Source organism: Taudactylus pleione, unplaced genomic scaffold (genome assembly GCF_031769625.1).
Source record: "Taudactylus pleione unplaced genomic scaffold, aTauple2 ptg000133l, whole genome shotgun sequence".
Lineage (NCBI taxonomy): Eukaryota > Metazoa > Chordata > Amphibia > Anura > Myobatrachidae > Taudactylus > Taudactylus pleione.
Genome location: NW_028284535.1, coordinates 725,857 through 753,215, shown reverse-complemented (window position 1 = coordinate 753,215; position 27,359 = coordinate 725,857). Strand labels below are relative to the sequence as shown.

The 27,359-nt window shown below is 45.1% G+C and overlaps 1 protein-coding gene across 3 annotated transcripts in view; it reads left to right on the top strand.

The window, feature by feature from the left end:
- Positions 1–23,489, top strand: part of CCDC71 (coiled-coil domain containing 71) — a 29,937-nt gene extending 6,448 nt beyond the window's left edge. Inside the window, exons 1-2 of one of the 3 annotated variants that reach the window (XM_088473229.1) lie at positions 1,101–1,191; positions 20,295–23,489. In XM_088473229.1, the coding sequence (XP_088329355.1) occupies positions 20,337–21,398 (1,062 nt within the window). In that variant the 5' untranslated portion in view covers positions 1,101–1,191; positions 20,295–20,336 and the 3' untranslated portion in view covers positions 21,399–23,489. Of the gene's footprint in view, positions 1–1,100; positions 1,192–14,128; positions 14,206–20,294 lie in introns of those variants that run through there. The other 2 variants (XM_088473228.1, XM_088473230.1) reach the window with 2 other exon arrangements.
- Positions 23,490–27,359: the final 3,870 nt, after the last annotated feature.

Sequence of the window (27,359 nt, the reverse complement as noted above, 5' to 3'; positions counted from 1 at the left end):
ATCGGTGATACAAGTGTATGGGGACAGCGGGCCATTCCGCAAGAGGAAGGTAAGTAGGAGATATCTGTGATACTAGTGTATGGGGACAGCGGGCCATTCCGCAAGAGGAAGGCAAGTAGGAGATATCTGTGATACTAGTGTATGGGGACAGCGGGCCATTCTGCAAGAGGAAGGTAAGGAGGAGTTATCTGTGATACTAGTGTATGGGGTGTATATCTGTGATACTAGTGTATGGGGTGTATATCTGTGATATCTCCTGCTTTACCTTCTTGATGAATGGCCTGATAACTTCATTTTTACAATTGCAGGAGAAAATGTTAATTGTCACCTGCTTGTGGAAAATTAAGTGAAGATGAATAGGCCCCATAGAGTTAACTTGGTCTTTACACTTTGGCCTTCTCGAAAACACTGGAGAGAGACTGGAAGTAAAAATACCTAACCATTCGGGCAGTATAGGAGACGTATAGGGTTCTAAATTTATTATATGTCGGAGTAGAAGAGGTCTACAATCTTCACCGGTCTTTTATTCTCCGTCATCCATTAACCAAAGCAAATCATCTTTGGGAACTTCTTTGCAACAAGACTAAAATGCTTTTATGCATTATTATCCATTCTCATTAATGGATGCTACAGCTGGCCTAGGACTTCAGACTTGTCTTCTTTACATAACACGCCATCCGAAAGATTATGAAAACGGGCGTGGGTTGCGGCTAAGCAAGAGGGGCCAGGGACAGCGGCGTGCGACTCTGGCGAATCTGCCCGGTACAGTTGCAACAGAAAGGGTTACTATATGCATCTGATATATATTGAGGCATAAAGCAGATGTATTTTTTTTACACATCTATAGCTCCACCAGCCGCGCCAGAGACCACAGATTACTGTCAGCTTCCCAAAGGTCGCTGTGGCTTTCCTGCCTCCTGAAGTGTCCCTGAGAAATGAAAGAGCTGTGATAAGGGAAGGCTCCAACCACCAATCACCAGCGAATACTGCAAGCCTGCTCCAGGCAGTGTGGATACAGCTGACTGTGTGGGGGAGGAGGAGGGGAAAAACTGCAGTATGCAGTGGGGGAAGGGAAGGAGTATTATCCGTGCTCACCGGAAACCCCGTGGCTCTGCCTTTGATACATTCCCTAACTGACAGCACATTAACATTCAGCAATTGTGCCCTTCGCCCTGCCGGAAAGAAGGAGAGGTATGATTGAGTCTTTCACATATCCCAGGGGTATAAATGGGGTCTTGCATATTTAGCATCTGTCATGCACAAGGACTCCATAACACAAGACAAGGGACCATCCTCTAATTCAGGGGGGGGTGGATAAATGACATTTGCAGACTGCACCTCCATAGTGAAATGATTACACTACACTAGAGACTACTATAGACAGTTTGGGTTGGGATAGACATGAAAAGTGACACGCGTCTACCGGGGAATGTCTTACAGGTGGCATAGCTAGGCTCGGTGGGCCGCAAGGCCGTAACCTGCTGTCATGTCGTGTCGTTGTTGGCATTTAATCCTTGCAAAGCAAAATCAGCCTCGTGCGTCTCTAGTGCATGCTGTTAAGCAATACACAAAAAAAAAAAAGCAAGGTGGCATTGCTCATATGTTGGCTGGCTACTGGCACTGATTGGGTGGGGTGAGATGGAACACGACGGTTAGATAGGTCAAGCCGGTTACAAAATATCCATAGCGGTGTTCCTGATGCCTTTTCTGCGGTATGATATTGGTTGGCGTTAGCTGGGTTGAATGTCACCAGGAGACCGAAAAAGGTTTCAGATAGCAGACGCTGCTGTTTCCTGTACGCCCAAGGTGTGGCTGAACCAGAGACGTCATAAGAACGAAAAGATAAGTATAGCTGTGTAACTAAAGGGTGGAGCTGGCGCCGACAGGTAAACTTTGGCAAAGTGGGAAAGGTGTTGGTGTTTTTACATCATCTTCAAGATGATTTATGGGAGGAGGTGGGGGGTGTAGGGCTGAAACTACTAAATAATGCTACATATAAAAAAAACAGCTTAGTGCCAAAATGGCAACAATGCAGCTGAAATGATTAGGAAACCCAAGCGGCAGTAATGGGCACTGGGAAGCCGACGTACGGCTTCCCGACTGTCTAATCTCGGCAAGGGGTTAAATAACAGGCGTCAAAATCCCGGCGCCTGTCATTTTACCTACACCGGGAGCCCGACACCCGGTTTACCGATCGAAGGTAAGCCGGGCGCGGACAGCCGTGGGGGAGGAGAGTCAGGTTTATGGTTCCCGGGGGGACTTAGGGTTAGGCACCCCCCCGGCAGTTTAGGGTTAGGCTAGGGGAAGGGAGGGTTAGGGTTAGGCACCCCCGGGGGGAGGTTAGGGTTAGGCACCCCCCGGGGTACTTAAGTTTAGGTGGCGGGGAAGGGGGGGGGGTTAGGTTGGACACCCCTAAGGGAGGGTTAGGGGGTAGAATAGGGTAGGAAATACTTACCTTGGGACAATCAGGATTTTCACTGCTGCCGGGATGCCGATGTCGGGATTTGAACCTCCGGCCCTGTGACCGGCGGTCAATCATGCAAGATCCTTCAGTGCCCAGGATTCAGTATTTCCCTGTTGCAGTCATTTTGTGGGTGGAGTTGATGCTCGACCTATCAAATTCCTAGGAAATAGTGACATGGCTGATGCACGGTGGTAAGATTGGGGGCCACTCAGCGCTGGAGTCCATTTCGGACCAAGCCATATCTATGTGGAGTTTGTATGTTCTATCCATCTTGACGTGGGTTTCCTTTAGGAGCTCCAGTCTCCTCCCACAGTCCAAGAACATAGGGGTAGCTTATTTGGCTTCTGAGCATAGTCAAAGCATCCATTATGCACCCTTGGCACCTGCCTAGGATGCAGTGGGCTCTGGGGAGGGGGGAGGGGGCACGGATTATCCTAGCCCAGAGTTTCCCAAGGATAACCATGCTTCAGCAAAGGTGACTTACTTAGAACCTCAGTCGATTTGATTTAACTATCTGGGCTCAAGCATAGATATCCTTAAAACCTGGACTGTAATGGCGGCATTTGGGAACCTCTGTCCTAACCATTTCTATATTCTGAGCTTTTTGACAAACATGAAGGGGGGGGCAAACCAGCATATTATTGAGAGCCCCATGTGGCCTGTTGCTTCTGAGGACTGTTTGTGTGATCGAGAATTTAGACTGCGAGATTCTCTGGGGAAAGGACTGATGTGAATGATTAAAGATGATCACTCCTATAAAGCGCTGCATAAAACAGCTGCATTATATAAATCTAGCATAATAATAATAACCCGATACGCTGCATTTCCGCTGCAATCTAGGTGAGTGATGAGTGCGCTCTAGCAGTCAGAATAATGTTCCATCGTGCTTGGGAGCTATGAAAAACACATTATGTTCTATCTTAGTGGTGACTCAGTGATGAGGAAGAAGGGCTGGAATATTGTCCCTGAAGCATAAACTGTGCAACTTCCTGGTATTAAGAGGCGCAAAGTAAAGATTACGTAATGCGTCTTGTTTTTATTGTTCTGGATGAAAGGTTAAACAGGCTAGTGGGAAACTTGCACTGATGGGACGGTAGTGGCTAGCTTACCAAGATATCAGAACATTGCTGCCGGGATTGAGCAGAGGTCTCTAGCAGAGTCCTTGCAGCAACACCATGTGCTATACATTATTTCCTTTTTGTCTCTAAGGTAACAATTGATTAATCCTGACATGTAAGGATGCTACGCTGCCAGACCCAGGTCTGTAAAGTAACCAGCTGGCGCTCCGTCTCGTGTGTTAGAAACGTAAACTTTACGCAAATTGCCGGGACGGCTGCATGGCTTTACAATAGCTTGATAGGGAATTTTACTGACTTATATCTTCATTTTATTTATCGTCTACTCATGCAGGATAGAGCTCTGCTTTCTACAAGTAGGTCAACATACGTACGCACTATATGGCGCAATTGTTTTAGCATAAAGGGCTCATTCGGACTTTTGCGTTCATCATGCAGCCAAGGGTGTGTCATCCGCGGGATGGACACATGCAACCTGAGCAGAGTTGTCTTAACAGCAGTGTGGGCCCTGGGCAAAGCAATGCACTGGGGCCCCTACCCACCCATTCACGGGAAAAAAATGTAAATGGTCAATGAAATGAAACCCCCCTGCAAGCCTAACAGACCTCCCACACATGCAGAGAGACTCTGTCTGACTGGTCTGAAGCCGGCGGATGAAGTGAAACCTTGACTGAGGTGAGTACTCGTCATGGGGGGGAAGAGGTGGGGGAGGTTAGATCAGAATACAATGCACCAGCGGCCGGCTTATAAAAATATCACAAATTTACCAACTGGCCGCAGCTGCAGGGGATCGGGTTGGTGGGCCCCTACAAGCTTCGGGCCCTTGGGCAACTGCTCAACAAGCCCAATGGAAGAGATGGCCCTGAACCTGAGCCAGTATCAATGCTGCTGTAGTGATCATTAAACTGTATGGGGCAGATGTACTAAAGCTTCTGAAAATTAAAAGTGGTGGTGTTGCCTGTAGCACAGGGCCGAAACTAGGATTTTTGTCACCTGGGGCAAGGCCATAATTTGGTGCTCCCTCAAAAAAAACATAGCAGACGAAAAGGGTGTGTAGTTTTGTGACACAGTAATGCCCCTTCTAACACATTATGCCACACAGTAATGCCCTTCTAACACATTATGCCACACAGTAATGCCCTTCTAACACATTATGCCACACAGTAATGCCCTTCTAACACATTATGCCACACACTAATGCCCCATACAACACATTATGCCACACAGTAATGTCCCTTACAACACATTATGCCACACAGTAATGCCCCTTACAACACATTATGCCACACAGTAATCTCCCTTATAACACATTATGTCACACAGTAATGTTCCTTATACATTATGCCTCAGTAATACCCCTTTTACATTATGCCACAGTAATGCCCCTTTTACATTATGCCACAGTAATGCCCCTTTTATATTATGCCACAGTAATGCTCCTTACATATTATGCCACAGTAATGCCCCTTACACATTATGCCACAGTAAGGCTCCTTACACATTATGCCACAGTAATGCCACTTAGACATTATGCCCTTTTAACACATTGTCACACAGTAATGTTCCTTATACATTATGCCTCAGTAATACCCCTTATATATTATGCCACAGTAATGCCCCTTTTACATTATGCCACAGTAATGCCCCTATTACATTATGCCACAGTAATGCTCCTTACATATTATGCCACAGCAATGCCCCTTACACATTATGCCACAGTAAGGCTCCTTACACATTATGCCACTTACACATTATGCCAGGGCTCGACAAATCCCGGGCGCCAGGTCGCCACGGCGACTAATATTTTAGTCCTGGCAACCGGGATTTCCAAGCCCCCCCCCCCCACTAAGAGGGGGCTTAGTACTGGGGGCACTATTTCAAGGGGCTTACTACTGGGACACTATTTCAAGGAGTTTACTACTGGGGCACTATTTCAAGAGGCTTACTACTGGGGGGCTTACTACTGGGGGCACTATTTCAAGGGGCTTACTACTGGGGGCACTAATACAGGGGGCTTACTACTGGGGGCACTATATAAAGGGCCTTACTACTGGGAGCACTATTTCAATGGGCTTACTACTGGGGGCACTATTTCAAGGGGCTTACTACTGGGGGGCACTAATACAGGGGGCTTACTACAAGGGGCACTATTTCAAGGGGCTTACTACAGGGGGCACTATTTCAAGGTGCTTACTACAGGGGGCACTATTTCAAGGGGCTTATTACTGGGGGCACTAATACAGGGGGCACTATTTCAAGGGGCTTACTACTGGGGGCACTATTTCAAGGGGCTTACTACTGGGGGCACTAATACAGGGGGCTTACTACAGGGGACACTATTTCAAGGGGCTTACTACTGGGGGGCACTATTTCAAGGGGCTTACTACTGGGGGGCACTGATACAGGGGGCTTACTACTGGGGGCACTATTACAGGAAACTTACTACTGGGGGCACTATTACAGGGGGCTTACTACTGGGGGCACTATTACAGGAAGATTACTACTAAGTTGAGGGGCACTGAAAGGGCATGTGTGGTAGTCTATACAAGCTTTCATATATTTTGGTAATGGACGATGGTCTGGCTCCTAAACTTTTAAGATGGCTCCTAGATTTTACAAAAATGTGTTGAGCCCTGCATTGTGCCACAGTAAGGCCCCCTTACACATTATGCCACAGTAAGGCCCCTTACACATTATGCCACAGTAAGGCCCCTTACACATTATGTCACAGTAAGGCCCCTTACACATTATGTCACAGTAAGGCTCCATACACATTATGCCACAGTAATGCCCCTTACATAGTATGCCACATAAGGCCTCTTTTACATTATGCCACAGTAATGCCCCTTACACATTATGCCACAGTAAGGCCCCTTACACATTATGCCACAGTAAGGCCCCTTACACATTATGCCACAGTAATGCCCCTTACACATTATGCCACAGTAATGCCCCTTACACATTATGCCACAGTAAGGCTCCTTACACAGTATGCCACAGTAATGCTCCTTACACATTATGCCACAGTAAGGCTCCTTACACAGTATGCCACAGTAATGCCCCTTACACATTATGCCACAGTAATGCCCCTTACACATTATGCCACAGTAATGCCCCTTACACATTATGTCACAGTAATGCTCCTTACATATTATGCCACAGTAAGGCCCCTTACACAGTATGCCACAGTAAGGCCCCTTACACAGTATGCCACAGTAAGGCCCCTTACACAGTATGTCACAGTAAGGCCCCTTACACAGTATGTCACAGTAAGGCCCCTTACACATTATGTCACAGTAAGGCCCCTTACACATTATGCCACAGTAAGGCCCCTTACACAGTATGCCACAGTAATGGCCCTTACACATTATGCCACAGTAAGGCCCCTTACACATTATGCCACAGTAAGGCTCCTTACACAGTATGCCACAGTAAGGCCCCTTACACATTATGCCACAGTAAGGCTCCTTACACATTATGCCACAGTAAGGCTCCTTACACAGTATGCCACAGTAAGGCTCCTTACACATTATGTCTAAGTAAGGCCTCTTTTACAAGACGCCACAGTAAGGCCCCATCTCCCTTCTCTTACCTGCCAGGGCCGTGCGGTGGGTGAGCTCGGGGTGGCGCGGGACGGGGCTGCCACACGCTGGGGAACTGTCCGTACTGCCTTCATTGTAATGTAGCACCACTTGCGAACCAATTGGAGCTCATAGACCGGCAGCCTCTGCTGATTGGCTGCCTGTCCGCGAGCACTAATCGGCTTGCGTCCGGCTCCACATTAGACTGACGGTGTCTCTGTGCCTCTCAAGGCCGGGATGCAGCTCCAAACCCACAGGAGCAGCAACCTAGCCTCCCAGCAGCCTCTCCCCGGCACCCAGGTCACGTGCCCCTTTAGCCCCCCTAGTTGCGGCCCTGAGCAACCAATCAGATAATACCTATCATTTCTCTATTGCATCCTAGAAAATGATAGGCAGAATCTGATTGGTTGCTATGGGTAACATCACCACTTCTTTTAGAAGCTTTAGTAAATCTACCCCTATGGCTGCAGTTTTTTTTCACAGTCAGAGATCAGAGCCAGATCATCCATTAGACAACCTAGATTTCTGTTTAGGGCTCAGCGGACACCGACAGGCCTAAATCATTCCAAGCTGTGTTATATGCATGTTTTGTTTACAAATGGAGGGGGGAGGTGGCCCAAACCACTATCTTGCCTAGGGTGTCATGGGGTCTTAATGAGGCTTTGTTAGAGATCACATGCATAACAATAGGGAACAATGAACCATATGGCAGCTGTATGCCATATGTTCATAATACAACCTGCATACAAATCCTATATTATGTCCTGTTCCAATGTCTATATGGTTGTTTCAGGTATGGGGCTTGCAAACTGCACACACAGTTGGGGTATTGTGACAATGTGTGCACAACAGTTCCCATGTCTAGTGTGTTATGTGATTATGGGGGACATGTATCTAACCTTTTAAGAGTGAAGAGGTTGCCCCTAGCAACCATTCGGCTTCTAGCGAACGTTTATCAAGTACATTCTATAAAATTATAGGTAAAAGGTAATTGGATGCAACCAGGGGCGTAACTAGACCTAGGGAGGCCCTGAAGCGAAATTTTCTTGGACCCCCTAGGTCCCCCACCTCCTCGATTTACCGCTGGTAGTCGCCACGCCTCCTCCCAGTATCAGTCAATGAGGAGAACCGAAGGCAGAGCCGACCGGGAGGGCAGATGTGCTGCAACCACGGCTGGCCTGGCACCTTAGGTGCAGAAGGAGGGCTGGGCCCTGGAGGCGGTCTGGGCCCCATAGCAGCCTCGCCTCCTGCACCTACGGTAGTTACGCCAGTGGCTGCAACGTTTCCACTTGTTCACTCTTAAGAATATATATTATGTTTGGCAGGGTTGTCTTAACAGCAGTGTTGGCCCTGGGCAAAGCAATGCACTGGGGCCCCTACCCACCCATTCACAGGAAAAAATGTAAATGGTCAATAAAATTAAACCCTCCTGCATGCCCATCAGACCTCCCACACATGCAGAGAGACTCTGTCTGACTGGTCTAAAGCCGGCGGATGAATTGAAACTGGGACTGATGTGAGTACTCGCCATGGGGCGGAGGAGGTTGGGGAGGTTAGATCAAAATACAGTGTACCGGCGGCCGTCTTATAAAAATATCACAAATTTACCAACTGGCCGCGGCTGCAGGGGGAGGGGGGGGTTGGCGGGTCCCTACAAGCTTTGGGCCCTTGGGCAACTGCCCAGGAAGCCCAATGGAAGAGATGGCCCTGATGATTGGTATTACACTGGCCTTCCTAAAGTTGTTGAAAACGGTTCATTATAGTTTGTCAGCATTCATCTCGTCGACATGATAACATGTTCGTAGTGCCAACATGCTGCATGTCGTCATTCTTGGCATGTCGACATTGACCAAGTTAACATTCATCATGTTGACACTGATGACATGTTGACACGATTAGAATGTCAACAAAACATTCCTGGTGGTCCAGCGGTAACTTGCCTGGTTCGGCAGCTCCAGCTGTGTCTTTCGGGTCTGGTGTTTAGCTAACGGTGACTTCCTTGCAGATCCTGCGGTGGTTCCGGTGCTGAGTAACCCTTACCCTCCGTCTAGTACCTAACAGTAATCTCTCTTCCTACAGCCTAAGCCTCCCCCTAGTGCCTAACCCTAATCTCTCTTCCTACAGCCTAAACCTCCCCCTAGTGCCTAACCCTAATCTCTCTTCCTACAGCCTAAACCTCCCCCTAGTGCCTAACCCTAATCTCTCTTCCTACAGCCTAACCCTCCCCCCTAGTGCCTAACCCTGATCTCTCTTCCTACAGCCTAAGACTCTTCCTAGTGCCTAACCCTAATCTCTCTTCCTACAGCCTAACCCTCCCCCTAGTGCCTAACCCTAATCTCTCTTCCTACAGCCTAACCCTCCCCCTAGTGCCTAACCCTAATCTCTCTTCCTACAGCCTAACCCTAATCTCTCTTCCTACAGCCTAACCCTCTCCGTAGTGCCTAACCCTAATCTCTCTTCCTACAGCCTAACCCACCCCCTAGTGCCTAACCCTAATCTCTTTTCCTACAGCCTAACCCTAATCTCTCTTCCTACAGCCTAAACCTCCCCCTAGTGCCTAACCCTAATCTCTCTTCCTACAGCCTAACCCTCCCCCTAGTGCCTAACCCTAATCTCTCTTCCTACAGCCTAAACCTCCCCCTAGTGCCTAACCCTAATCTCTCTTCCTACAGCCTAACCCTCCCCCTAGTGCCTAACCCTAATCCCTCTTCCTACAGCCTAACCCTCCCCCTAGTGCCTAACCCTAATCTCTCGTTTTTCAGCCTAACCCTCCCCCTAGTGCCTAACCCTAATCTCTCTTCCTACAGCCTAACCCTAATCTCTCTTCCTACAGCCTAAACCTCCCCCTAGTGCCTAACCCTAATCTCTCTTCCTACAGCCTAACCCTCCCCCTAGTGCCTAACCCTAATCTCTCGTTTTACAGCCTAACCCTCCCCCTAGTGCCTAACCCTAATCTCTCTTCCTACAGCCTAACACTCCCCCTAGTGCCTAACCCTAATCTCTCTTCCTACAGCCTAACCCTAATCTCTCTTCCTACAGCCTAACCCTAATCTCTCTTCCTACAGCCTAACACTCCCCCTAGTGCCTAACCCTAATCTCTCTTCCTACAGCCTAACCCTCCCCCTAGTGCCTAACCCTAATCTCTCTTCCTACAGCCTAACCCTAATCTCTCTTCCTTTAGCCTTACACTCCCCCTAGTGCCTAACCCTAATCTCTCTTCCTACAGCCTAACCCTCCCCCTAGTGCCTAACCCTAATCTCTCTTCCTACAGCCTAACACTCCCCCTAGTGCCTAACCCTAATCTCTCTTCCTACAGCCTAACCCTCCCCCTAGTGCCTAACCCTAATCTCTCTTCCTACAGCCTAACCCTAATCTCTCTTCCTACAGCCTAACACTCCCCCTAGTGCCTAACCCTAATCTCTCTTCCTACAGCCTAACTTTAACTCTCCCCTCCCACAGCCTAACCCTAACTGACCGCATTCTGTCGACATCATAACCGCCGACATTGTAAATATCGACATAATGACTGCAACCCATTGAAAAGACTTATTAATTGGATTGTTGTTTCTGTCCAAAGATCAGGAAGTTTTAGCAAGTTAGATATTGATAAAGATCCCGGTAGGAGGAACAAATAGTTAATAAACCGTGTCAACGTGACTTATGGTGCATACACACTAGACGACATGCTCCGTGAGCGATATCGTGTACTGTGTCCCCGGCAGGCTGTGCTCAATTTCGTTCATGACATTGAGCACAGCCGCTGAACGATATCATTAATGATATCGTTCAGTACCGGGCTCTCTCCTCCATTCCCCAACATGCAGTAACCTGACGACATCGTCAGGTTGCCTGCATGTTATCCCGATGAACGATGATGACGAACGACCCGCGGGAACGCGCGCTATCGTTCATCGTTTTTGTGTAAAAAATGAACGATAAAGTAAACGACTGAACGATATCGTTATCGTTCAGTCGTCCACTTTAATCGCCCAGGGGCTACGCACCATAAGAAGATCTGTGCTGATCATGTGCTTGCAGCTCTAAACATATATTTTTTATTATTATTGTTTAATTATATAACGCCACCAAGTACCCAGTGCTGTACAGAGAATATTTATAATTCCCATCAGTGCCTGCCCCTTTGGAGCTTACGGCCTAAAGTCCTCCTTATATACATACTGTAAATTAGAGGAATATTAGAAGTCAGTATGACCATATAAAAGCAGAAGGTGCAGGCCTCAGTGTCAGCAGCAATAATATGGAGATTCCAGAGCAGGCCTGGGCGAACTGTGGTTTTCCAGGTGTTGTAAACCTACAAGGGGTATATTTACTAAAGTGAGAGTTTTTAGAAGTGGAGATGTTGCCCATAGCAACCAATCAGATTCCTCTTATCATTCATCTAGCACCTTCTAGAAGATAATAGCTAGAATGTGATTGGTTGCTATGGGCAACAACTCCACTTCTAAAAACCCGCACTTTAGTAAATATACCCCCAAACAGCATGCTCCGCCAGTTGATAGCTGGCAGAGGGGTGTATTTACTAAAGAGAGAGTTTTTAGAATTGGAGATGTTGCCCATAGCAACCAATCACATTCTAGCTATTATCTTCTAGAAGGTGCTAGTTAAATGTTAGGTAGAATCTGATTGGTTGCTATGAGCAACATCTCCATTTCTAAAAACTTGCGCTTTAGTACATATACCCCAGAGTATGCTGGGACTTGTAGTTTCACAACACCCAGAAAGCCTAAGTAATTGCTCTGAATTTGTCATCAGGAAACCTATAACAAGGACGCTAGCCAGGTTTTGAATATACTGGAGATCAGTCCTAATAAAGAGGCTCCCTTTTTTCCTCTACCCAACAGAGCTTGCAATCTAGACACGAGGTGGCGAGGATGTGGTCTCTTTCTCTGGAAATGCAGTTTGCATAGTAGGGTAACTATGAATAGACATACTTAGCAGAGGACGATATATTGGCAGGCAGTCAAGACTACCCTCATTTGTGTAAGCAAAGATGGAATTTAAATATGCAAACTACCAATGACTAAATTGCTAATGAGCAGACACCAAGGACAGCACATTGGCTGAAACAGGCTCCAGGTTATTCTCACAACAGGTACTATCCAAAGAATATCTGAATATCCATGTTAAATATGGTGAGGCAGTTAACTCTTAACCTCCCAGGTGATTTGTTAGGGACACAAATGGCTTTTTCTGTACTGTCTATGTGAAGTGATATATCAGAGGACAGCATTTACAGACCGACAAACAATTTTACATACGTACGGGGCTATTTTAGAGGCATTAAACAAACATACTGCCTACAACTGTGACGATCATCTCCCTGGTAGCCAAGTCAGCAGGCGGTAACCTGATTTCTAAGCCTACATAATGGAATCTTTAGTATTTGAATGTCAAGTACTTTATTTGCTAAACGGATAGCTTGATGGCTTATGTGCTGTGCAAATTCTGCCAGACCATAAGCAATGCACAATTTACATCGCCTGTCTATAAGAGGACGGTCTCGCGGCCCATTCTGCCAACAATAATCCTTCTGTCATTTCCTTATTTTTTTTTTTAATGGATAATTCCTTGAAAACTAGCCTCTTTCATCTGGTTTATGGTGCCATCCAGACCTGTCACTGCACCCTGATGGCTGTTTTAAGACGTTGCATGCCCGTGTTACATACCTACCGCCAATGTTAGAAGTCAGTCTAATCTAAAATAAAATACAGTCTATAGCAAATCTTATAAGAAAACAAAAAAGTCAACACATTTGATTTTCCTAATATTCCCACCTTCCATTTATTACTGACCGCTGGGGATTATTGTAATAATAGCTAGTCACAAATATCTATTTTTTTTTTTTTTTGTAATTATTATAATTTGGGTGGTCCTCAATCCCCCTTAACATCTCCTAATTCTCAGCTGAGTTTAACTTAATGGAGTTATCCATTTGCAAGAGCTCAACTATGAAGAATGGGATATTACAGGCTGTTTCCAGTGTCCTCGGCTCTCTCTCTCATTAATACAGAATATGGTAATCATATAATGAATACACTTTACTCTGGGTTATTACACTCACATTCTAGCCAGACTTATATACTGCCTCACAGCACTGAGGTCTTGGTTTACCATGTCCAAGACCATTTATGTGTAGAGTTTGCATGTTCTCCCCATGTTTGTGTGGATTTCCCACATACTGGTAGGTTAATTGGTTACAAATATTAACCCTAATGTATATTTGTGTGTGCCCATGAGATAGGGTATATGTGTGTGTGTGTATATATATATATATATATATATATATAAATATATATATATATATAGTAAGATGAATTGGGGCAGGGACTGATGTGAATGACTAAATATTCCCTGTAGAGCGCTGTGGCATTATGTGTACGCTATATATAATTAACTGGTAATAAATATCTGATAATATTCTATCGCTATATTGCTGTGTTTACTGTCCTATATAATAAAATATTGTTTTTGTATAAAATTACACCTATTCAATAAATATAATGCTCAGTAAATAGGGTCAGGCAAGTAAGAAGTGCACTTAGTGTACAGAATACTGGGGATTTATACTGGGCAGGGGGACAATGCTTAGACCCTGGGTAGCTCCCTGGGAATGAGGGTTACACTGTGTGAGTACAGTGAGGTACAGACAGTGGTGGGTGCACACTGTCAGCACCACCAGAGAGACATCCCCCTCCCCCCCCACATCCGGGCCACATTTCCCGGTAGCCCTCCCAGCTCAGTGCTCCCCTGTGTGTGAAGGGGGAGGGGCGGTGGGGATGATGATGACGGCTGAGGGGACGTGTGAGGCGCAGTAAGCCGGATCCTCCGGCAGGTGGCGCCCGCTTGACCTACCTCTCCTGCTCGGGGACCCGATGGCAGCGCTGTTACCCGCCATGGGCGGCGGGGGGCGGCAGAGGCCCGGGCGGAAGCAGAGCGGCGCTTCCGGTGCACAGCGGGGCGGCCATATTCTTATTTTTATTATTTTTTTATTTTGCGTGTAACAGAGCGGCGGCTGCCGGGCGGGGAGTCACCGGCAGGGGGAGCGGCGCCCGGCACACAGCAGGTAGGGAAGAGGCGGGTGTTATGCTGGTGGGTGTGCGCCTTGTCCCCGACACCGGGACCGTCGGCCGCCGCCTCCTCCCCAGTCCCCGATCAGACGGCGCAGCGAGGCGGCTGCCTCCACCCTCTGCGCCCGGCCCCTCTTATGCCCGAGAGAGAGAGGGGGGGGGATATATGCTCATCCTATATACACACACACACATACATATATATATATATATATACACACACACACACTTTCACTATATACATATATATATACACATAATTTTATTTATATATATATCTATGCTCACATGCACTATATACACACACTATATACACACACACACACACACACACACACACACACACACACACACACACACACACATATATATATATATATATATATATATATATATATATATATATACATCCTATAGTAAATACAGCAAAACTACTGCTACTTATATAGGCATAGCTTCTCATTTATATTTTTAACTGTGTGTGTATGTATATATATATATATATATATATATATATATATAGTACTTGTGTACTTTACGGACTCATTGCAGAGAGAACCCAATTAATGTTTTAAATGGTACTTGTGTACTTTACATACACAAGTACCGAAAGTTGTCCGCTCGCCACGCTTCAGGCTCTGTTATATTCCCCCTCTATGCCCACTTGGATGGTAGGGAATGACGCTGGATACTGGCTGATGACGTCAGGGTAGTCTACGGGAAGGGGATTTAAACACTACCATGATTGATAATAATGGAGAGGACCCGGACGTCATCAGCCAGCGTCATTTCCTACCATCCAAGTGGGCATAGAGGGCGAATATAACCTTGTAGCGAGCTGACAAGTACCCCCACCCCTGGATGTGCCCTGGCACACCCTAATGTCGGATACTGGCTCTGTGCATATCTGCAAAATGACTGGCATTCCGATGAGATGACCTAGTGAGTGGGAGAGTCAGTGAGTGAGTCACAACCAGTCACTCAATGACTCACAGGACGTAGCTGGAGTGCCCTCCCCTTTACGCCCTAATTATCTCCACTCCTGGAGGAGCTGGGGACAGAGCAGTGCAGTGAGTTCTACATGTTCTATATGAAATACACGGTTGTGCTTGGTATAATATGATTTAGGGGCACTGTTGTGTGGCATAATATGACATAGGTTAGTGAGGTTGGCAGAGTTGGGGGGGGGAATTAATGCTGGATATAATGATATGGGGGGACGTTATTGAGTTGGGTATTGATAACCTGAATAAAGACATGTCTGAGCGGTGCTGTACATGCCCCTCGGCGCAGACTATGCCTCTCTAGGTTTCCCTGTGTGCGTGGTGTACTGTGCTGCGCAGGCCAGTGGTTGGCGTTGTAGATCCTCCCTAGTGTCGACCACCAATGAAGTTGGTGGTTCAGATATGTGCTGCGTGACCGGGCTTATTAACATTGCTTTTTTTTTTTTTTAATGGCACTAATCCTATTGCATGTCACCCCCCCCATCAACTCCTGGGTTTACGTTCATTGGACTCTGGTCCTAGTCTTGTTTTGGCCTAAAGTGTGTTTTACTCGTTATGTAGGAAGATATTACATTTTGGAACAAATTAGTTACTATTGATATGTTGATTTTCTGGATTAGTGATCCATTGGATCCTGCTTGATCTGTAAAGTGTGTTTCACAACGGTGACATAATATATCTAGGGTCACTGGACTGTAACCATATTTATTTTGGTGGTGGTTGTGGCATTAAATCCATGGCTCCGCTTCAGCTTGTCATCTATTGGAGTTAGGGGCCCTTCGTTCATTTGAATATACGAGAGGGGGACGGGGGTAGTCGGACATTAATCTCAATTTCAGTTTTGGGTGGAGATGAAAAAATATATATATTCACTTTGTTTGGGACCGATTTTCAATCCAGTCTTTTATCCTCTGCTACCAAGACAGGTGTGATTCAGATGGGGATGGGGGGGCAACTTACCTTTCCCATGGTTGTCCTGTGCTCATGCATTAACGTAGGAGGTGAATCAACAATCCCGCTGCTTATTTTAATTCGTTGAGCCTAGGTAGGAGCGCAGGTCTAGACTGCATGAAGAAAGTAGTTGTTCTTTTATGTGGTCTGAAGTGAAACCTGAGCACACAGCAGAAGCTGCCATGGTGGTGTGTACACTAATACCGGCCACACGTAGGTTGATGCAGTAACTCCCCCTGAATATTAGGGTTGAGCTACAATCGAGGTTGGCTGTACTGAATGAGCTCTTCCTACTAAGCGGTCAATCCAACTTTACTTTTTGGGCCACATGACCAGTTACTGCGGCCTGAAGATGACCATTGTGGTTATTTGACTTTATGAACCTGCCCAGTAAGGATTCTGTTGCTTTCCAATATAGTATTGGGCATCGTTTCGTGGCCAGTGTTACTCGGAAGGGCATGCGGTCGTCATTGTTTTGTTTTAGTCTCTTTTTGCTCCTTTAGTCGATGAATTGGCAACGACTTTATCAGTGCTCGACAACCAACTTGACATTTCTTTGACACAAACCACAGTTGGGTCATCGTTCTAGGGGGGAGATATATCAAACTTTCTAAAGAGGGCAGGTGTAGAAGTTGGCCATAGCAGCCAATCAGCTTCTGGCTATCATTATGTAGAATGTACTTGACGAATGAAAGCTAGAGGTTGATCGATTGCTATGGGCAACTCCGCCTGTCCTCTTTAGAAAATTTGAGACGTCTTCCCCTTAGACCAGAGGTTCCCAAACGCTGTCCTCAAGGCACCCTAATTCTCCAGGTTTTAGGGCTATGCATGATTGAGCACAGATGGGTAAATCAAAAGACTGATGTACTTATGTCACCTGTGCTCAAGTATCCTTACTACCTGGACTGTTGGGGTGCTGTGATCTCTGTCCTAGACCATTAACTTTACGGAACCAACTTTACGGAACCAACTTTTTAAAATTGTTTTAATATTTTCCCTATCCTGGAACTATATTTTACTAACTTGCCCCCACCTCCATCTGAAATGAGTAAGGATAATAGATGTTGGAATATATATTAATGATCCCTGGGGGACAAAATGATGTAGAATTTAAATACATTCGAAGACATTTGTGGTGCACCATAGTTACCTGGTTCCTGCTATCTGGCTAACTTTGCTTACCGGCCACCAGCACTGGCAGCAGCTGTCCCTGTGTTTTTCTGTGGGGACGGGTTTTAACAAGATCCAAATGCCGCAGCGAACGCCACACCGATCACGATGCATAGTACAGTACAGTACAGAGAATATTCCTTATTATGGTTTTGGAGACATACAACCCGGGAAATTGCCAACTCAGTTTAAAAGCTGCTTGGTGCAGCCTGGGAGTAGTAAATTCCTGGGTAGCACCATTCAGACATAAGCAGGGTAATTCCCTGGTTGATTGAAGGGTCGGCTACCCGGGAACGTGTTCCCGGGTAGGTGCCTTTCAGACATATGCGGCAACCCGGGAATTTGGCTGAGGCAGGCCAAATTCCCGGGGTTCTCAGTATGTCTGAAAGGGCTATAACTGATCACCGTGTGTGTAGGGATGTCAGGGATGGGGGCAGCTCTAGGCTCAGCACTGTTGTGATGTCTGACTTATTGTTTCGAGACTAGATTATGCACATGGTGGTATGTTACTTTCTACATCTTGCTGCAGAGTTTTAGTGTGCTTTACTGTCAAGGAGTCCATACTTGGACATGGATATTTTTAATATTTGTGTATTTTTAGGGCAGTGATCAAATAGGAAACTAGTTGAGCTAGTCCTCCAGCTGACGTTTCACGGAAACCAAAGCTTAAATGGTCCTATTAATACTTTAAAATATATACAGTCCAAAAATATGCGTAGGGTCCTGTGCTGTAATTGCTGGTATGATTAATTGTACTGGGTTTTGCATGATGCTTCTTGAGGATCAGGCCTAAAATTGTGCATATTACCAGTAGTGTATTGCATGCTTTAAAGGGGGTTTTGTCCTTTTGAATTAAGGTCTGTACTAAATCCCCTTCTCAATTTTCGTACTTTGGTGTCTTTCCTTCTCAGTGATAACTAGACCCTTGGCTCCATCTAGTGAGGTACTGGCCCTCAGTTGCATTAAATGGTGCTGGCCCCTCATTTCATCGATTTTAAAGGGGTAGCTTCAGAGTCGGCAATGTCGGACATCCGCAGAAAGACAAGGGGTCAGCAGCGGTATCTGCTAAATGCCTGGAACCTTGCTAAATGGGTAAAATAGCGGGGGTCCCAAGGGAAAGACCTCACCACATGACTATTTTTGGAAAAGAGAGAGCATTTTAAACTGGGAGCTTTTTTTGTGAAGGTGTAGTACCCTTTAATTCTAGGCCAAAGACTTATTTTCCTTATACCATGTTGTATTGGGCTTTGGGTACTTCTGGACATTTCTCTCACTTGGACAGTAGAGTTGGGCAGATCTAAATTAATTGACTCCTAAGGGTGCAATGCTTAGTTGCTGGCTGATGTGCATGGAGTTACTTGACCAGCTTGGTAAAATTCATTTTGGCCAAATTGGTTTGTCAAAATCGCTGCTCATGGGATTGGCTGTAATCGACTGGCGTGCAAGTGCCGCAAGGGGTCGGGAGCTGCTTAGATAAAGAGTTAACCAACCTCGAAAAGTGATCTAGCGGATAATATATATATATATATATATATATATATATATATATGTGTGTGTGTGTGTAGTCACGATACATCTTGTATCTGCTAATCTCATGGGAACAGACGGAGGCAATAAGTACTATTATTATAAATTGTCAGACTTCACCACTGTCTGTTGTAGCGTTCCCGCTAGGCTGTTTCAGCGGTGCGCCGCGCCGCGCCCTACCCTATTTCTGAAGGGCAGAAAGCACCCTGCCCTCCAGCGCAGCGCCCAGCTGAAACAGCATGCGGGTTCTGTCCTCCACCCATGAGCCGCAGTGTCCCGCGGGTGGGGAAATGACAGAGCAGCGGTAACTGCCGGTGAATGGATGCCTGGCGCATGCGCCCGGCATCCATTCACAGTGACCGCAGCGCTTCGGGGCTGCCCGGCATGTCCGTAAGTGCCTGTCACGCCCACAAGAGTGCTGAAAAGGGGACGCGTCATAAAGACACGCCCCCTTTTCATTGACCACGCACGCGCCTAAGAATGCCCTTGCTGCCTGTCGCCGGACCTAGAGTGTACACTGTTGTGTTCATTAGGGGCACATTAAAACATGGTATATACATGGAAGGTTTATTCTTATTTGGAGGATTTAGATAAAAAAAAAAAAAATATATATATATATATATACAATATATATATATATACACACACACATACATACATGTTGAGTCTCCCATATCCAAAATGCTTGGGACCAGGGGTGTTTTGGATATCGGATTATTCCGTATTTTGGAATATTTGCATACTATAATGAAATATCTTGGGTATATACTATAATGAAATATCTTGGGTATAGGACCCACAACTAAACACAGAATGCATTTATGTTCTATATACACACAGCCTGCAGCTCATTTTATACAATATTTTTTATAATTTTGAGCATCAAAAAAAGTTTGTGTACATACATGAAATTCATTAATGTTTCATATACACCTTATACACACAGCCTGAAGGTTATTGTATACTGTATTTTAATGAATTTGTGCTTTAAAACAAGTTTGTGTTCATTGAACCATCAGAAAGCAAAGATTTCACATTCTCAGTCATACTAAAAATATTCCGTAATTCGGAATATTCCGTATTTTGGAATATTTGGATATGGGAGACTCAACCTGTGTGTGTATATATGTGTGTATATATATATATATATATATATATATATATATATATATATATATTCAATCATGTCAGACTTATGAAAATTGGGGCCCGAAAAAACATTGCTGGCAACCGTTCTCACCATTTGAGACTTTCTAAGGTTGATATACATTTAGGATGAATCGAATGTTATCACAACTACACTAATGCAGTATATTGTCTCTGTAGGTAATAAGCTTTTTCCAGATTTAAATCCTGCTTTCTTGTTCTAAGCCATTAAATTGTACAAAGATATGCAGATTATGTTCTAATTGTTATTATGTGTCTTATTTCAGCGCAAAGGTCAAACAAACCAAGGTAATCTGCAACCTAATGCCATGAATGTTAAGATGTCGGCAATGGAGGAGAAGGCTGTTTGCTCCTGGTCACGGCTCTCCTCTGCTGGGAAGAGCGCTCTGGAGGAAGCCCTGAGGGTATTCAACCCAATGTCTGAAGACCTGACAGACACCGAGACACAACTGGTAACTTTCCTGCAAGGCCTCCGTGAAGAAGGCTACCAGCCCACTATCTTAAGTAGCAAAGATGTCTACGGATACAATTCGACCACAGCCAAAACTCCCCCTGGGTCAAAACGTCCTCCAAAAACCACTTCTAAGGTGTCTTCTAAACCTCAATCAAAAAACCCAGCCTGCAAGTTACCCGCCCCGACCGTGGCTATTTCTTTAAACGCTGCTAAAATTGCACCCAAGCCTAAAAATTCTACAAACTTATTCTTGAGCTCGTTAAAACAATCTGGCTCGGAGAAATCACAGGTTGCAAGCGTCGGGTTTCCTTCCGATATGTATCCCGGCGTTTTCCCTGCGATGAGATTGTCGGTCGTATTAGAAGCGTTAGTTCCTTTCAAAGCAACCGCCTCCTCTTTGGAAGCAAGCCTTAAGCAGCGAAATATAGTCGTTGCATCCAAACAGAGCTCCAAGGGAAAAAACAAAAAGGCCTACCAGTGTTTAGTGAAACAGACGCCGAATGGGGCAGTTTTGCACGGAACTAATGGCAAAGTTCTAAAGGAGAACAATGCCTGCAAAGCTTTTGGGATTTTAAATGGTAGAATCCTGCTCCATTCTCCTCCATGCCGCAATGGTATGACCCAGACCAAACCAGTCTCTAAGGTACAGAGGGACGGGAAAAGCCAGCAGGACAAGAAACGGAAGCAGGGTGAGGTCCTTCAGGAAGCACCGGCTAACAAGAAAATAAAAATTGTCATTCCGTTGACTAAAAAGTCGACTTTCGATAAAGACAAATATAACTTGCTGAAGTCTAAAGTCATCAAAGTAGACAAATCCTTTTCAGACGAGGAGGTGAGAAGGAAAGCACAACATATACTACAAGTCAACCTCTCTCCAGTTCTCCAAATCCAGCCTTTGTTCCTTGACCTCCAATAAATTGTTTGTCCTCTCTTCTGAAGTACTGTATGTTCCCCACGCTTCCAAACGTCGAAGCTTAGCGAATCTATCCCGATTGTTCCTTAAACGAAAGCTGCTGTTTTGGAATCCTCCTCTCCCTAAGTTCTGTGGCCATTTTCGTCACTTTATTTTTTACAGTATACCTGAGCGCAATGCTAACGAACACAACAGCCATGTCTCGCAAACAAATGATTGAGGAAAAAAAAAAAGATATATATATATATCTATATATGTAACGAAACCCGGGTCACAAATGTCTCTTTTGCAGTCCTAGCAAGTTTTGATACATGGCAATATGTATATTTTGTGCAATAGTTAAGAACATTTTCCTAAGGTTTATGCACTGTGATTTTGCTTTTATGTATTTTCTGTTTATTTAATTGACTAGAGACTGTTGTACAAAATAATTTTTTTTACTGTACCGACTTGGACGAAGGTGATAGGGGTGGCTTTGCTGAAACTACGTTTAGGTGCAGGTATGGAGGAGAGGAATTGGGGGGGGAACGGTTTAACTGGGCCTATAGTTATAATCTGAATAAAAATGGCCGAGAGAGAAATTTTTATTTATTTTTATTTTTTGCCAGGTCGGAGCCGTAGAGCATAAATAATTTCAGAAGGATCATTGATTTAATTTTAGTGCTGCTGAAATATCTAACTGGTCTCTCGGCTTATGGGATCCACGGTGAAACAAGAATGTGACACACATGTCTGTCCAAGGACTAATTTGCGATCAGAGACGTGTAGCTACTGGCACCTATTTAACACAACCTTCAGCAAAGTCGCTAGCGTAAATTTAAGCATCATACCTCAGAAACATAGCGGTAGTTTTAGGCCGGTCTGCGGTTACCTTTTGCCGCTTCCATGGAGTGTGTGCCCATTAGTTTGGGTTGTATCTAAAGGAAGAGATCCGACGAATTTAAGATACATAGGGGGCAATTTCAATTGTTTGGTCCCGCAGCTGTTACTAATTGCAATTGTTGCTCCAAACAGGCGTGAATGTTGCGGGCCACCAGATTTTTGCTGGCACCCTCCTGAGGTGGTGAGCAGAAATTGGTTAAAAAGTCCTGGATTTGGGGGCCCCGTATCTCCCGAATAAATCAATTGAATCGCCCCCAAATATTCTCGATACAAACATGAGTGGTCCCGGTTAGTAGGTTTAATAATGCTTCAAAATGAATGTTTAATCTCCAATATAAGAGATTATGGCAACCTCTGTAATGGTGATGAGATTAACACCAGAATGGCGGTGTACAACCCCTATTGATTATAACTGTACTATAACACAGTCCATCCACAAGGGCCTTGTATGATGAGGGACTATGGATGGTTTATGTATTAGTGTTCATTCTAGCACCTTGTACCTGTCACAAACCATGCAGTTCCTCTTTCTTGCCTGGGGTGTCGCTCTCTGCTCTGGTGATTCTAGCACACTCAGCTGATGTAACAAACTGCGGAGATACAGACCAGAACTGCGTGGGTTGTGACAGGTGCAGGGTGCTAGAATGAACGCTATGTATTAACCCGTTTTTGTCTCATGTTTTATCCATTTTCTTGTATTGTTCATGTGCACGGACTGATGCTTTTATAGGGAGGACTTAATTTGAAGCGCACCTGGTACCGGGCTAAAACACCCATGGATCTGAGGCATTATTCATTTCTAAAGTCTTCAAAAGTGTACCTTCCGTTGCGTTGCTGAAGAGAGAAATATTTTTCTATCGTTTCCTTGAAGTGTTTTTTATTTTTTATTTTTAATGTGCCTCTGTCGCACAGAGTGGAGGCAGCCATTTTTTGTGGCCGTTAACCCGCTAAGAACTTGTAGGCGTTGCAGGGCGGCTCTTGGCGAATCGATATTGTGTGGGTTCACGCGAGCAATTGGCTCAAGCCGCAAAACGTCTGCCTCCACTCCCTGTAAATTCTGTGATTACCGTTAATGCAGGCTATTTTTATACTTGCTGTAGTTTTGTCTTGCCAATGTACGTTACAGGTAACTGGTTAATTTATCATCTTTTATATTTATCATCTTCCTACAAATGCAGCCATGTCTGTTTAATAAAAAAAATTATGTAGGGACTTTCCCCTCTTTGCAGTTTGCTCTGTGCTTTTTTTTTAAAATTTTTATTCAATCACCAGACTTATTTTTAGCACCGGGATTCTTGGTTTAGTTAATGTATGGTCTTTCATTTGGAATTGGATGTATGTGCTGAATGTGAGCGTTGCTTTAAATTTTCAGCTCCAGCCCGCTGAGAACAAAAGCTGCTGCTCCGTAAATGTAGCCCTAGGTCACAAAATATCCTGGCTAAATGTCCCCTCATGCTCTAACAAGTTTAGCGTTCTAGCTGCGTATCAAAGTCCTCAAACTCAGTGGGGGCAAAAAACACAGGACCTGATTCAGACCCGCTCGCTGGATGCGTATGCAGATTTGTCAAAGTGATGCCACGGCAAGCGAACGCTCGCCAAGGCATAAGCACGCCCGCCATGTCTTAGCGAGTGCCACTTTGTGTATGCGTACGCCCAATTGCACAGGCAGAGACGCCCACCAGCAACACTTCATCTCCAGGAAGTGTTTTAAAACATTGGTACATCGAGCACCATCGGATGTGAACGCAATGCTTGCGGTTGCTTTACCCTACCACAAGCATTGCGAGGAAATCAATGTAAAAAAAAGGCACCTGACGTGGACTATGACGCTGCCTGTTAATTATGCACGCCTCTAAAACAGCGTTGAAACACTCAGGCACGCCTGCGTTCGCATCTTTAATCCCCCGTTATTAGTGTCCTGCCCCTGTTACCACCCACAAACGGCCTCTCCTGTCACTCATTACCCTGGGCTGCCTTTGTTGGGCGAGTGAAAGGGTTGCGATCGCAGTGTAGTTCGCGCACGTGCAGAATGAAGCATGCACGTACGCAGAAAATTGGGCCGCTTGTGAACGCACAGCATGAGCGAGCGGCTCTGAATCCGGCCCACAGTCCTGTGCAAGATACTGGAATGAATGGAATTTTCCTGCAATAATGAATAGCTCAGATTCCAGTCTTAAATTGAAGTCAGGAGTCCTCTTTTTAGCAAATCCTTTGCAGGTCAATTGGGTCATCTAATCCTTTAGGATTCGTTTGGAGCCTTGAAGCAAACCTTGGATTCACAGCAGCTAGCTGAAATGTCCAGTATATGAGAGTCCCCAAAAGCAGGGTAATATCTTACGCGTTTTGTTGTAGATGCTCTTCACATGTGTGGGGTCCCTCCCCTCTACATAAATCAATGTGGTAGGCTGTAAGATGCAGCTTGGTATTATTTTCTTGGTTTGTGCCTTCAAGCTTTTAATGATTAATAATGTATCGTGACTGCCATGGTAACCACAGTTACATGGCACACCATGTTACGAGCAGAGAGGCTTTGGATAGACTCTCAGAGCTCTGCTTTCACGATGGCCACCTCTTCCTCTGCTATCACATGACATGTTGAGGGTTCGTGTCTGCTAGACATAGTTTTTCCCAAGAGAGTCTGGTGTAGTAATAAACCTCACTGGAGTCTCCTTTGTGGAAAGGTGGTGATTGTGTCAGTCTCTTCACACCTTCACGTTGCTTATTATAGTGAAGGACAAGGCAAACAACAACAAAAAACAGCTTTTTATTAATGAAACCAAAGAGGTAACCATCATAAAAAGCAACAATCAGAGTAGAACAATTGCCGCTTCCTCAAAGTTTTACATCCAGAGAGATTTTGAAAAGGAGATAATGCTTTGTAGGAGGACAGGTAGGACAACTGCTTGCTTAACTGTTACTTAATTTGCTATTAGAAGTTTAAAAAAAATAAACCTATGGGGATTGTTACTGTAAGGTTTTAAAGCTGTTCATGTTACAAGTTTGCTTTATTTTAAAGCTCAACATTTCCCCAAATGTAGCTGGCTCTTATGACGCGTGCTTCTTCATTTATTGTGACTGAACGCTAATAGAAATCACTTGCTGCTCTTCAATGGAGGAGGAGCAAATTGCTTTTGTACTGCTGACGTTCTTACCGTCATGTCACAGTTGTAACTAAATAAAATTAAAATAAATGCACAATTGTGAAACACTTATCACCATTATGATATGATTGGCGACTAAAGGCTGTCAGTTCCGGTATTGAAACGAACAGGCCTAATCATTATCCAGTCCCAATTGGCCACCCCGATAAGTAAGCTGTAGCAGTGAACATTACAGTACTGGAGTATTTCTGTATTGCATCGGTGCAGGGACATTACTCCGAAAAGCAGTGTCCCCGTGACGCCCCACCTCTAATTTCTAGGCGTGAAAGGTTACACTGCCTGGGTTTGACACAAGAGTATTACTGCGATTAGTGTACGGAGTTCATGTATGTACACTGCCACCAGGGACACAATGCGGGTGGGGTGGATGGATGGCTCTCTGCTACCTGGAACTCCTCCCCATAGGAAAGGGCTTGCCTCCGGGAACTAACAGAAACTCCCAAAATGCTCAGTCATGTCTGGCAGCTAATGATGAATGGCTCCGTTACAAAAAACATGCAGAGACTACTGTGTCCACAGATGTAAAGGGCACATTCACCTTGATGAATAGGCCCCTTAGAGGGAAGACTTACAGCTGGGTAATTTCCTTTAGACAAATGCAAGTACCTCTCATGGTGCATACACTCGTAGCGATCCGATATCGCTGGTTGATCGTCCTGCAGCCTCCCTGGTGTGCTGGATGATAGATATTGATCATCCAGCACACCACCAACTTAGCGACGACTATAAGCGACCCGTGATCAACGATTGCGGGTCCCTACAGTGACCTGCTCGATATCGAGCAAGTTGACCTGCATGCATGGTCGATGGACGATATTGCTATCGTCCATACGTGGCCACGCATCGCAGATCGATGATGAGTTGGTAGGGACCAATCAATTAACAATTTGAATAACTATGAACGTTATCGCTTATTTATATCGCTACGTGTGTACGCACCATTATATATACCACTTTTGTGTCGTACCGCTCTGCCATGTTTGTATGATCAATTGAATTTATTTAATACTACATCCTGTGACTGTTGTGTAAAATTGGGGGACTTTTATACAGACTTAGAACCCTGCAATGTCTTTATATAATGCTATTCTTTTTAGCAGTATATTTGTCAAATTTTGCCAATAAAACAGTGATGACCTTACCAGGAGCAGTTTAATGCCATGTTTTGTGTCTTTTATCCCCTAGACATAAATTGGTCTTAAATTATAGTATAACAGGCTTGGGTCACTTCAGATTTTGCCTATCCACCCTGTGCTGTTGACACTCCATCTGACCCACCCCATACCCCACACAGTTGGATATTTACCTTGTTCCCGGCGACTGGTCCTCTCCTAGGTCTGTCCTGTCTCACTCGCAGTGGGAGCCCTTGGAGTGTGCGCCCAGCAGGTTTCCACTGTAATTGCACTGAGGAGGCAGGACAGACCACCTGCAATTATTTAGATGACCCAAAATGATTATCAAGTCTGATCAACATCAACTGATGGAATTTTGAGAGGGCATAATGGACAATGAGGTTGCCCAGCTGCAAACTTGGTGCAAATCTGACCGCTTGCACTGCCCGCTGAATGACCGGAGTGGCCTCTGTGCTGGTCACTGGGCGGCTGTGGTCATACTGAGTGATCCTGAGCCATGATTACAGACTGAAACCTAAACAGCTATTAACCTAATCTTTTAATTGTAATGTGACAGCTGGTCAGAATGACTAATCGTGCACAAAGGGAGAGATCTCTGATTGTGAGCGCTTAGTCTAATGTATATGCAATTATTTAGTGCACAATACAGGTTGAGTCTCCCATATCAATATATTCCGAAGTACAGAATATTCTGAAATATGGAATTTTTTGTGCACGACTGAGATAGTGACACCTTTTTGCTTTCAATGCACATAAACCTTGTTTAAGGCACATATGTATATGAAACA